This window comes from Epinephelus moara, chromosome 5, assembly GCF_006386435.1.
Source record: "Epinephelus moara isolate mb chromosome 5, YSFRI_EMoa_1.0, whole genome shotgun sequence".
In the NCBI taxonomy this organism is placed as follows: Eukaryota; Metazoa; Chordata; class Actinopteri; order Perciformes; family Serranidae; genus Epinephelus; species Epinephelus moara.
In genome coordinates, this window is record NC_065510.1 from 35,547,328 (window position 1) to 35,559,750 (window position 12,423).

General features: G+C 38.6%; 1 protein-coding gene across 1 annotated transcript in view; it reads left to right on the forward strand.

The window, feature by feature from the left end:
* usp43a (ubiquitin specific peptidase 43a) overlaps positions 1 to 12,423 on the forward strand; it is a 194,579-nt gene that overhangs the window by 128,966 nt on the left and 53,190 nt on the right. The window contains exon 9 of the mRNA XM_050044839.1: positions 2,711 to 2,814. Within this exon, the coding sequence (XP_049900796.1) occupies positions 2,711 to 2,814 (104 nt within the window). The remainder of the gene's footprint in view (positions 1 to 2,710; positions 2,815 to 12,423) is intronic.

Below are 12,423 nucleotides of genomic sequence, written 5' to 3' on the forward strand. Positions count from 1 at the left end.
AAAACAACACATGTGGTGTACATGATTAAATGCCCATGTTCCCTAGCCTATGTTGGTATGACGACAAGAGCGCTTAAAACTAGAATAAGTGAACACAGAAGTGATATCCGGACAGGAGATATGAGAAACCCAGTAGCAGCACATTTTAAACAAATGAGCCATAGTGTCTCTATGCTGAGGTACATTGGTATTGAAAGAGTGGAATATCCACGAAGAGGGGGGATCGGACCAGACTACTACAACAAAGGGAAACATTCTGGATCCATAAATTAAAGACACTCCAACCCCATGGGATGAATTTGGACTTTGATATTAGACGTAAATTTGTAAATAGTACATATATATATATTTTTTCTTTTTATAAATGTTTTTTATAAATGGTTTTTCATAAGTGTATTAATTGAATCTGTGAAAAACATGGTAAAATGCATCTGTGATTGGTTGAGAAATAATATTATTCTTATATGTATTTTGTAGGTCTCCAGATAGCCTCACTCTTATTGGAGGACATGCTATAAAAAGAGGGACTGCCCTTTACTCTGTAAGCCTGATGAAGCCTCCTACGTGAGGCGAAACGTTGCTTATTTGTTTGGTGTGGGAATAAAGCACGGGAGCAGCAATACATCGTGTGCGACAAATCCTGATTTCTTAACTTTTCCCTTTGACGTCAGCACCGATTGGAATAAGTTGATTTGGAGGATGTGCATTCTTTATATTTGTTTCACTCTGTTATTAGACTACCCTCATAGATTTAAAATATAAATAGAGTTGACAAAATAAAATAAACACCTGTTAGTATAATTACTTCAACAGAAAACAAACTGCAGCTACCAAAATGATCATACAGTTAAATTAGGACCTCTCTAAAACATGATAAAACTCACTTCACTTAAACAAACTGTTGATTAAACCAAGTGTTTCGGTACATGAGCCAAAAGACTTCTATCATTTTTTAGATGTTTCAACAGACTTCTTATTGTAAATATTTAGTTTAGTTTAGTTTATTGGTTTAAAATACAGAGACAATGCACATTAATAAACATTACTGTAAATATGCCGGTTTAGCCGGGTTGGCTAATTTTCAACCGTAGTCTCTGGGGCAGGTGACATGAGCACTACAATCATTAAAGTATACACTGCATAAAATACCTAATTAAATACAGTAAAATACAAATATGGTATACATGACAGTTTTAGAGCAGGTGGTCACAGAGTTGACCATCTCTCAGCCATGATTTTAAGTTACATTTAAAAGAAAGATATCATGATATCATGTGTCATACTCCCTGAGCGTTGTTGGAAGACTGTTCCATGTCTGAGCTGCTCTCACAGAAAAGGCTGCCTGACCAAAAGCAGACTTCCTGTTCGGTACTACACAGTCGCTTCTACTGTCAGTAGAGGTTTTCTGTTTTCATAAAATTACCAAGAGGGGGAGGAGCCAAGCCATGCAAGATAAGCAGTCTGCCAGTGTAGAAAAACAGGAACTGTTTTGCCTAATATTTTCCAGTTTTGTTGTTTACATCCATAAACAAGGCAGCACACACTTTATTTAAAACATATTTTTTATACAGCATGTCTCTATAATACTCCATGCAAAATAATCTGCCATAGTTTTTATCATATAACATGAGGTTTCTGTGTTTGTATTTTTATCTTCTGTGCTCTTCTCACTGGTTTGAAGTGGGCGGGACTCAGTTGGAAAATGTGATGTCGCTGATTCCCGTGCACCAATCAGAATTTAGCAACAGCTGGATCAAAATGCCATAACAGTTGTTGGGTTTGCTGATGTTGCCTGCACCGTCAACTAGATGAAACCACATCCAAACAGTCATGGTGAAGAAGACCTAGTGAGCTTTTCAGTGTAACTATTAATAATTAATAACTACCCTGTATTTTCCCCCTTAACATTAACTTTGATCATTGAGCATTTAATCACAATGGTATTAAGAAAAACATGTTCTGGGGGTCTTTAAGTTTAAGTCTTACTGCAATGCTGCGTTACCCTCTCTACATTTCTCTCTGCATCTTACTTGTTAACTGGCTAAAGCACATGGTTGCTATATAAAGACAGCAGCTGTGCTATCTGTCACCCATCAGAATATTTAAATGACATCTCTTATCGTTGCCTCTTTATACCTCTTAAGCATGAGTGTTGCACTTCAGAGTGAATCTATCTTCCAGAGTGTGGGGGTTGTTATTTATACTATCAGCGTTCACCTTCGTCTGTCCTGCAGAAGCCAGTGTTATAAATACAGCAGTGGTAGCTGTCTTCCAACAAATGTGTGTGAAGGCAGACTTTTTATTTAACAGCAATAATGATGAAAATGTTCACATGCACACACACACATTGGGCACACTCTGTTAACTATTGGGGGAAAGGATGAAGGACTACGGGCTGTAGGCTGTTTTGTCTTGATTGTTTGAACATACAGCAGTATAAAATATCTCTTCATTGATTTATAAGGCCTTAAATTGTACTTCACTGCACACCGCTGCTCATCAGCTTGCTGTTTGAGCACGCTGGTTAAAAATCAATGTTCCTTTGAGTTTCATTCTTTCGCAGATTATTAAAGTTAAACAAGCTTTTGTGGATTTATCTACAATTTCATTTTTATCATTTCAATCATAAAATCATTTTACCACTGAATTTATAGCTCGGCATTGAGGGGGGTCAACAGGGCGATGCTAATGTGTTTTTCTTTCCCTGCAGAATGCTGGGGTGCTGTTTAAGATCAGAGTAGTTGGAGGATCGGCAGCCTACAGCTACCTGTCCCCACAGGACAGCCGGCCGCTGTACCATCCTGCAGTTGACAGGTAGGACACACATGCACACGTACACTCACTCAAAGAAAAACAACACACTGCACTGTACACCTACACTGTGCCTCATCAACATATACTGCACAGTCTTATACAATGCTCTACACTCCAGGAATTTATATTCAGAACACACTGCAAAGAAGGGTTTTACGAGCGCATAAGACTCAAAGCTACAATTCCTTTCAGGAGCGAATGGACCTTGAGAGGATTACAAGGAACTGAGTATAATGATTTCAGTTTGACGGTGTGAAGATAAGGCCTTTATTTCCTGTGTGATAAAGAGCATGCTGCTGAGGAGCTTAGTATAAATCTCTGCTGTTGTTCTACTGATCTGCAGTGAAGGTCAGGCCTGCCACAAAAAAGTTAGGAAATGAGATCATCTTTCAGATTAGACCAGTCATTCACTGGGTGTGTGTATTTGTGAGTGTGTGAGCGCTGATATCACATTAGGATAGGATCATATCAACTCACAAAATAGCCATGGTGCGTGTCTAGTGTGCTTGTCATTCCTTTGCATATTTCATTTATTTCCTGTTTTTTTTTTCATACAAGTATGTAGCATGAACCAGTCGCCAAAGCTTTGGTATTCCAAGTTTTTGAACCTTTTTTCCAGACTGTTAAAAGTATACTATGCAGGATTTGTCGGTTACTGTTTGTGAGCAGTATTGCCAGCGAAAGTGAAAGGGCGTCCACATCATCACTACCAGCGTATGCCTTAGTAGACGGAACCTGCACACCATTCAAAACGCACACACCGGGTACCTGAATAAATTCAAACGACAAAAGCAGCGTGCACCCCTACCTCGACTACATGGCTGACACAACCACAACAATCACTCACTTTTTTGATTCCAGTCTCAGCCCTAAATAGTGAAGTAAAGTACATTATGCTGTTACAACTGAAATAAGAGCAGGCAGCAGGTGATTGCTGGTACCTTTTATCTCTGTGGCATCATTATCTCTTCAACATTAATGACACAATAAACCTTGATTGCCTAAGAGTGATGCTTCTCCCTCTCCACTTGTCATCACTTTTTGCTGGATTGCCCTCCAGCTGTAGAAAAAGGAGCACAGCCAGTGCAAGATAACCCAAGATGCACTATATTTGTGGGGGGGCGTTTCGGCACTGTGTCTAGAGTATTCATAGTTTTCTCTTGGATGTGTGCTGCTTGCAGTTTGGGCACCTGGTTGCTACCTTTTTATAAAGTCCAGACCTCACCTGTGCGCTGTAACAACAGATGTTCTGAGCACAGCAAAATAAGACAAAAATGAGAAATCGAGGCAGAGGGACGGGCATCTGCAGATGAATACATTGCCACACACTTCTAGTGGGTCATAAGTGATGGTTGAGAGGGATTACTTTTCTATGAGTGTACAGTATTTTTTTTAAATCCTGCATAGTTGACTTTTAAGGATTAGTTCTTCCAAATTACGACACAATATTGTCCCACGTATTCTTCAAAAGCCATGCTGGTGGTACAGTCTTTATGTGCTAATGTTTGCACATCTCTACCATCTCTTCTACCAGCATCTAATGCATTGGTAAGATATAAGATACCTTGCCACTGCATCGTCCCACTAGTATAAAGCACATAGTTGTTTTTAATATAATACAATTGAATTGTTGTTTTCACGGTAAAATTCCGGCAGCTGTGGTTGCCGAAACTCTACCGTTAAATTACGGTAAAACATTTCCTTCATTCACAGTAAAAAATGTATTAATACTGTTGATTTTACAGTTGATTTTGGTATTTGTGTACATACAGTGTATTATTTTCATAGTATCAAAATAAAATTATCCCTGAAGGGCAGCAAAAGTTTCAAATCTTGCATCATAAATCTAAGAAATACTTTCTCTATGACTGCAAGAAATTTTTTAAAAGTTAACACTTCACTTGAGAGATATGTCATATACGTAAGGAATGCTTAATTAATGCATAATTCATGATGAATTACTACATGCACTGAATGACAGATGGACAATTAATTGAAGTCACTATTACTTTATTTGTTCAAAGTTAGATCATCAACTAAGGATTATTAATTCACACATACTTAATATTAATTGATATTTGACAAGATCAGCTTGATTTCTTTAATATATAAGTTCATGGGCAACACCTGAATCTTTATGGCATTATGCCTAATAGAATTTGTTGGACACCTGATGGTATTATTTTGTTAGCGAACAAGTGTCCTTTACACTCAATTGACCATTTATTGGCATGGCCTGTGGCACACTGCTAATCTTAAAAATATCTGTGTTGCAAATCTGTCCAAAAATACCATTCGGTCTATTCCCTTAAAAGTTGTAAGGGAAATTTAGCAGTCCATAAACTTTTATACTAGGAAAAAAAAAAAAAAAATCAAGCTAATCTTGTCAAATATCAATTAACATATGAATAATAACTAATATCAATTAACATATGAAGTAACTGTGAACTAACAGTCCTTGATTGATGATCTATTTAAGTTGAGCTGAAACTACAATTCTGCAAAATGCATCCTTCATTAGTGCATACAGTAATTCATTATGAATATGCATTATTTAAGTATTACTTAAAGGAATAATTCACTTTTTTAAGATTTTTAATCCACAAAACACTGACAGCTTTCAGGATTTTAGATCTGCGGTAAAAAGCAGATGAGCAGTTTGGTCTGAATTTAACTTTAAAGTGAACTATTCCTTTAAGCATATGAATTGTATACATTCCCGTAACTAGCAAGTGTATCTCAACTTGTATACAGTACAAAGCCAGTGCAGTAAAGCTGAACATGTACAAACTGTACCTGACATTTTATATAAACTATACATCTTGTAAGACTTTCAGAAATTCAGAAGTACACAGCCAAAACCTTGTGCTTCTTTTTTGCAGAACCCAATGGCTTCACAACTTAAAATACATCCTGGTATAAAACCCGCTTAAGACAACTTGGGTTTTCATGAAAAAATGTGTTTGACATAAACACCTTACCATCACAAGCAAGTTTATCTCAACTTGTTTACAGTACAAAACCAGTGCAGTAAAGCTGAACATGTACAAACTGTACCAGACAATTTATCTTGTAAAACTATACATCTTGTAAAACTTTCAGAAATGTTACTAACACAATATCTGCAGTGTATATAACACTAAGTGTACCTTTTATCATATCATCTCTCAACATCACTGGAAGGTCCACTCATGGTCAGCAAGGTCTGAGATCAGAGTCAAGACTCTGGGATTGACTGAGAACACTTTTTTCTTCTTGTTCCACTCGACTTTGGTGCCTTTCTCTGGATTTATTGAAAAGAAACACCTTTATGATAGAGAGAGAGAGAGAGAGAGGAAGAGAGAGAGAGAGAACAACTTCAGGAGGGATATCAAATGCCTTGCATTTTCTAATATTATAACATATTTTAGAAAAATAATATTTTACCGTTGGAGGAACTCCAGTGTAGACCGTAGTTCCACTGGGTAGTGTACCTTGAAGCAGTAGTAACTGCCAAACATCAGGCAGATGGCAGATGTGAAGGAAGTGATGTGGTCGTTGACAACCTCTTTGTCGATGCTCAACATAAATGTCTCAGCAGCAAAGCAGGAGGACCCTAAGAATAAACAACATGAATAAAAAAATAAACTTTAATGACAAGGGCTTCAATATCAGCCATAAATAGAAATTCAATGGTACTTATTTCAATATAGGATGAGAGTCAATCTTGTTATCAGGAAAAATGTTAGCCAGTGTCTCAAAGTGGGCTACAAGCTAACAAGAAAGTAAACAAGCCAAGAGTACAAGTGGGTGTTTGTATACCAGTAGAGAAAGCTTGCAGGTTTGGTTCAGTTTACTTACCACACACAATAAGGCAGGGTGTTGGTGGCACACTCTCCATCTGAACCTCCTCAGCAAGGCTTGTCTTCTCGATGAAATGGAACAGATGCTCTTCCTTCTCGTCAAAATGAGCCAGTAAAAGAAGCACCATCTGTATGACCTCTTCTGAGCAACCAGTGGACTGACCTCTTTCAGTTTGAAGCTTGAGAAGAGCATCCAGGACTTGTTTGTGTTTATGTGCATCAACACGTTTGAAGAAGTTTAAGAGACGTGCCCCCTTTTTGTCAACATTGGCAAGGAAGGACTCAATCAAACTCACGCCAGTCAGTTCCTGGAAGTGTGCTGCCATACCGACTTCCTTAAACAAACATGGCCATTCCTGGCTTAATTTCTGGATGCTTACACCATTATTGATCTCTTTACGCTGTGTGAAATAGGTGGACTTGATCAATTCTTTCAAAGCATCTGAATTGTAGTTCATCTCTTCAAATTTTTTCATTTTTTCTTTTTTTTCTAGCTGACTCTCCACAGTCTCAGAGAGTGGCAGATGTTTCGGCATCCAGTTGACACAGCCATACATGTCTTGAACACTTGCTCTTTGTTCAGCAGATACTTCATCTGTGTCATCATCTGATGCAGCTTTGCGTTTCTTTATCTTTGGTGTGTCAGGTCGTTTGACATTTTCAACTCTTGCCTGGAGTTGCTTTGCCAGGGAATGATATCCAAGTCCAATAACATCATCATCAATTACATCTTGAAGAGACTTTGGATACCTGGCCACCATCCTTTTTGTTATCTCTGTGGTGTTGTGTTTGGTTGGACTCTTACAAATCTTCATCATCTCGGAGACAACAATCCTTATCACATTTCGTCGTAGTCGCGCACTTGGCCTTTTCTGTCTTTCCAAACTCTGTACTAACTCTTCAGGGAGCTTCTGCCATGGTATCTGAAAAGTGTCTACCCAGTCTGGCGCAAGAGGATAAGAACTTCCTGAGGGTGATGATGTAGCTGTGGATGATGCTGGTGAGGGAGTGACGGAGGAGGGAGAGGGAGAGGAAAGGAGAGACCCTGGAGAGGAACATGCCGGGGCTGAAGTTGGAGTGGACGAGTCTGTAAAAGTACAACAAAAGAGGTTTGAAATCATTAAACCTAACCTAATGTTTTTCTACTCTGTAACAGAATGTAGCATATTGATACACTTCTAGATAGTAGGGCTGCAAAATACATTCAAAATTTATTTTGACAGATTGCATTTCGATTGGATTACAAAAATCAAATAAAAAATAAAATATAATTTAATTACTTGTGCAGGCCTATAAGTGAAGTGTGCTGTGTTGTGGTGGCAATATTTTACACTCACTGTTTTGGGCCCAGGCAGCAACCAGTCTTCTGACTTGTATGGGCTTTAATACTGGCAGCAAGTCTCCCTCTGTAATGTACTGTAAATCATCTGTCGTTACTGCACCAAGCGCCTCCAAAGCATCTTCTACTGACTTGACAACTTGATCAGGAAGATCCGGAAGCACTGCTGCTATGGTATCACTTATGGTCTTTGATTCAGGCATATCTGTTAAGACACACAAAAAAGACAGTTTAGCATCTGGCCTACTGATTTAGTCTGACAAGAGACTGTGCTTCAATGGGACAATCTGGTGTCCATTGTTTATGTAATATGATAAAGGCCACATGTCAATCAGTTCACTAACATGTCTGCATTCTAATCTTCCACTGTCCTTTTTTACAGAGTACATGTGGTAGTGTGAAAGAAATTCCCCATCATACACTCTCATCAGAAAATGAAGTGCAAAATCGTCTTTCACAAGAATGACGATGATTTCACCAAACTCCACTGAATCATCATTCTTAGTGACAACAAATTGGCCCTTCCTGTAAATTATCCCATTATACTGCACATAAACAGGAATTTTTGTATTTCTTTCAGTGAAGCCAAAATGGAGGATTGTGCCTTTCACTTGCTCACTGTAAAGCTCTGAGTAAAATGGTGAGCCATCTTTCATTTGCAAAGATGGAGGACTCGCGGACCCAGTGGAAAGAAAGGCCTGAAACATCTGATGCCTTTCTGAAAGAGTCAAACACAGATTTTTGAAATTCTTCAGATGCCTTGTACATCTTTTGAAGTAACTATGTTTGCTCTCAAAACGCATAGTCCATAGCCTGATGAGTGGGCCAAATTTCAGGATCAGTCCAGGATAATGCCGCAAATAATTGTGTTTAGGTCTCAAGTTCATATCTGGAAATAGTGCCTTCCTGATTTCCAAATATTCTTGGATGAGAACATCCAGATAGGCGACCTGTGCCATGGAAATTTGCTGAGCACAAATCAGGTCAACAATGTCCTGAAGCTGCAAAATTAACTGCCACACATTATCTTGGGGGTCCTGCACTTTGTCTCCAATTATCAGAGGCAACAGTCTCAAGAAGTTCCAATTTTGGACAGCATGTCCACTCAGTTTCAGTGTTTGAGGACTGACCTCACAAGGTTTGGAGCAAGCATCTGTTGCTTTGTATTTGAACTGCTTGATTCGCCTGTTCAAAATTGTGTATGTGAACCATTTCTTTTTGTTGATGAAGTACTTGAGGTAAAGAGCAACATCGCATGACAGGACACCCTCGAAGATGTCATGACCAAGACAGGGGGGCATGCCAGGTGAACAAACATCATAGTTTTGTAGAGTATTAAATACTGACCTGAACTTTATCCCTTGTACTTGTGGAGCATGCTCTGTCTCCAGCTGTTCAATGGCAGATCTGTACGTTTCTGGAGTCCGCTCCAGTCCACAGATGTTAGGATCAGCACCCTGAAATTCAGTTCGAGAAATCAGACAATATCTGCATAAGTACTGAGATGAACTGAAATTTTCTGTGAAACCACCAATGGTGTGAGAGCCCAGGTTGTCCAGAGCAAAGCAGTAGAGAGCTCCCTTGACTGCAAGTTCATCTCCCATTGCTATCCCATTTCCCTCCAGTTCTTTCAGGTCAGTAAGCAGTTCAGAAAAAACCTTGGCATGGCCAAATTCCTTAAAATCCTTCTCTCTACACAATAAAACCAGCTGCATGTGGTCAACATTTGATCGTACATGGGGGGGCATGTTGAGTAGAGAGAAGTACACAGCCAAAACCTTGTGCTTCTTTTTTGCAGAACCCAATGGGTTCACAACTTCGAATGCATCCTGGTATAAAACCAGCTTGAGACAACTTGGGTTTTCCTGAAAAAATGTGTTTGACATAAACACCTTACCATCACAACTGTCAGAGAGAACATCTGTTTTGGAAACATTATTAGGATCCACTGACATGAGGCCCTGCCAAAAACCGGACTCCAGCATACCCTTTAAAGATTTTAGCACAGGAATACCTCTCTGTCCTGTTCTCATCTCTGCCCAACAAGATTTTTTTGGGCTCCACATATTTGAACATGTATTTAAAGCACTGGGTTCTTGAGTAAGCAGTTCTCATGGGCCCTGTGTGGCAAGCTGTAAACAGGTCTGATTGTTTAATTGTGTCACTGATTTTTACAATGTCTTCATCTGAAACTGACATATCTTTTAGAAGCAAATTTAGTTGATTCAAAGTATATGTCTGTCCCAACTCATGTATATTCTGCATTTCTTCAACAATGTTTTGAATGGTAGACACTGGAACAAGATGCTGTCCCTGTAGTTTCATGTAAAACATACATATATTTCTCAGATACAGGTCACTGAAATTAGACCCATCCCCTACAGAGTCTTCAGCATCTGACACACTGGCAGGTTCCTGTATGGTAGCACTTGTAGTTGGACTCTCACAGTGTGTATCTGTGATTGATGCACAAATCACATTTTCTGACCAATGTCTGTGCTTTCTGGACATGTGAGAAGTAAAAGACGTTTTTGCAGAGAACACATTTTTGCATCCTCTCACTGGGCAAGCTACATGATGCCCTTCTGTTATATGCTCCTTTAAGTGAGCAACCAACAGTTTAGTTCCCTCACACTGGCGTTCACAAAGTGAGACGGTGCATTTTAATGGCATTAAGGTCACACCCTGAGTAACGTTAACGGTTGGTGTAACGTTGCTGTTGTGGTGGCGATAGAAGTGCGACTTTAAAGCTGTATAGCTTGAAAACACCTGTTTACAGCTTGTTTCAACACATTTAAAAATATGTCGAGGTTCATTGCGGTGCAGTTCACTTCGACAGTGAAATAATACACCGAGGTTTGGCCTAACGTTACACAATATTAGCGGTAACCGCTACCGTTAGCTAACCAAAAGGCTGCAGCAAATAGACTGATCCCGCTTAGCCCGCCAGGCGGGTAAACCATGGGGTAACGTTAACGTTAAACCCACACTGCATTTTTCGAAAGCAGTCAAACTTATAAAACGATTGCTAATGATACACTCTGTTTCCTAAACATGTATTTGAATAGACGTTTCCAGGCTGTTATAAAAGTCTAATGTAACGTTAGCTAACGTTAGACGTACAAAGCTATGGGGACATTAACGCCATGTTTGCTGTCTGTAATGCAACCCTCTAGCCGAATAAACCCAATTCAACTAACGTTAAAGCCTTTAACTTGTGTTGATTTACTTACCGAGTTAACTGAAGACAGGTACAACTTCTGGCTGAGGCTAATTCCAAAAAACTCCAGACCGCTGATGCTAAAGCTCCTCCGGTGAAGACTGTGGACTTGAACGGGTGGAGTCGGAAACGAAACCTAACCGATCCGGAGATGGTCAGAGGTTAACAGACAGGAGTCAGATAATATGCGCTGATTGGCCTATTTAAATTTCGGCGCGTTAATGTCAACAAATGCACAATCCCCAAGCTGTAGGGGGGAAATAAAACTTAGTACTCAGTTTTGAAATGCTTTTAAAATAATTCCCATAATTTGAGATGTTTTTAAATTTAGCATTTTTGAGATGCTATTACAATCAATCAGATGTTTTGAGATGCTTTTCCTTATATAAATTGAATTTACCTCTGGACGGTATCTAAAGAGGGACACATGCGTTACTATAGACCTACAGGCAGAACAGACCACAGATTAATGTTTTAATATTTTCAATATTTTGGCATAAAAATGTAATTCATCACAAATCCCAACATTTCACTTTATATCACAATAGCCTAAAGGGTGTATATGGAGGCCTTGCTCTACTTTAATCTCCTTTTTGGCTGTTCTAAATAAACCTGACAAAAAAAATTTGGATCAATTATTTCTCTATTGTTATAATGCAATTGGCATTGTATTGTATATGGTTGGAAAGCCTGTTTATTAATGATGTCCAACTTGCAGTGGCGATTCTAGAGTCTGTTGGGGCCCTGGGCAAAATTAAAAGGGGGCCCCTCGATCCAGCGTTAATCACCATTATATTATAAATATCTTGACACCAGCAAAAATTGCAAAATGTATGCATGTTTTAATTCCAGAGGTTCATATGAGAGTTATTTTCAAGAAATTAATTTAAATAACATTTAAAAACAATATTTAAAGGCAATTTTTTTTTTCTTAAAATTGAAATTGGTAAGGTAATTCATTGTAAAGGTTAATACACAGGCTCCCCAACCATATGAAAAACAATGACAATTAACATTGTAGTAACGAACAGAGAAATAATCTACCAAACAAAATTTTTCAGACCTTTTTTGCTGAGTTTATTACAGCATAGCTCTGTTAATAGGTCATACACAATATCTATAGATGCATAGGACCCTATATAAAATAACAGCAAATAATATTATTTAAACATATATGTTTTTCATTGAAATCAACAGTACTTTACAAA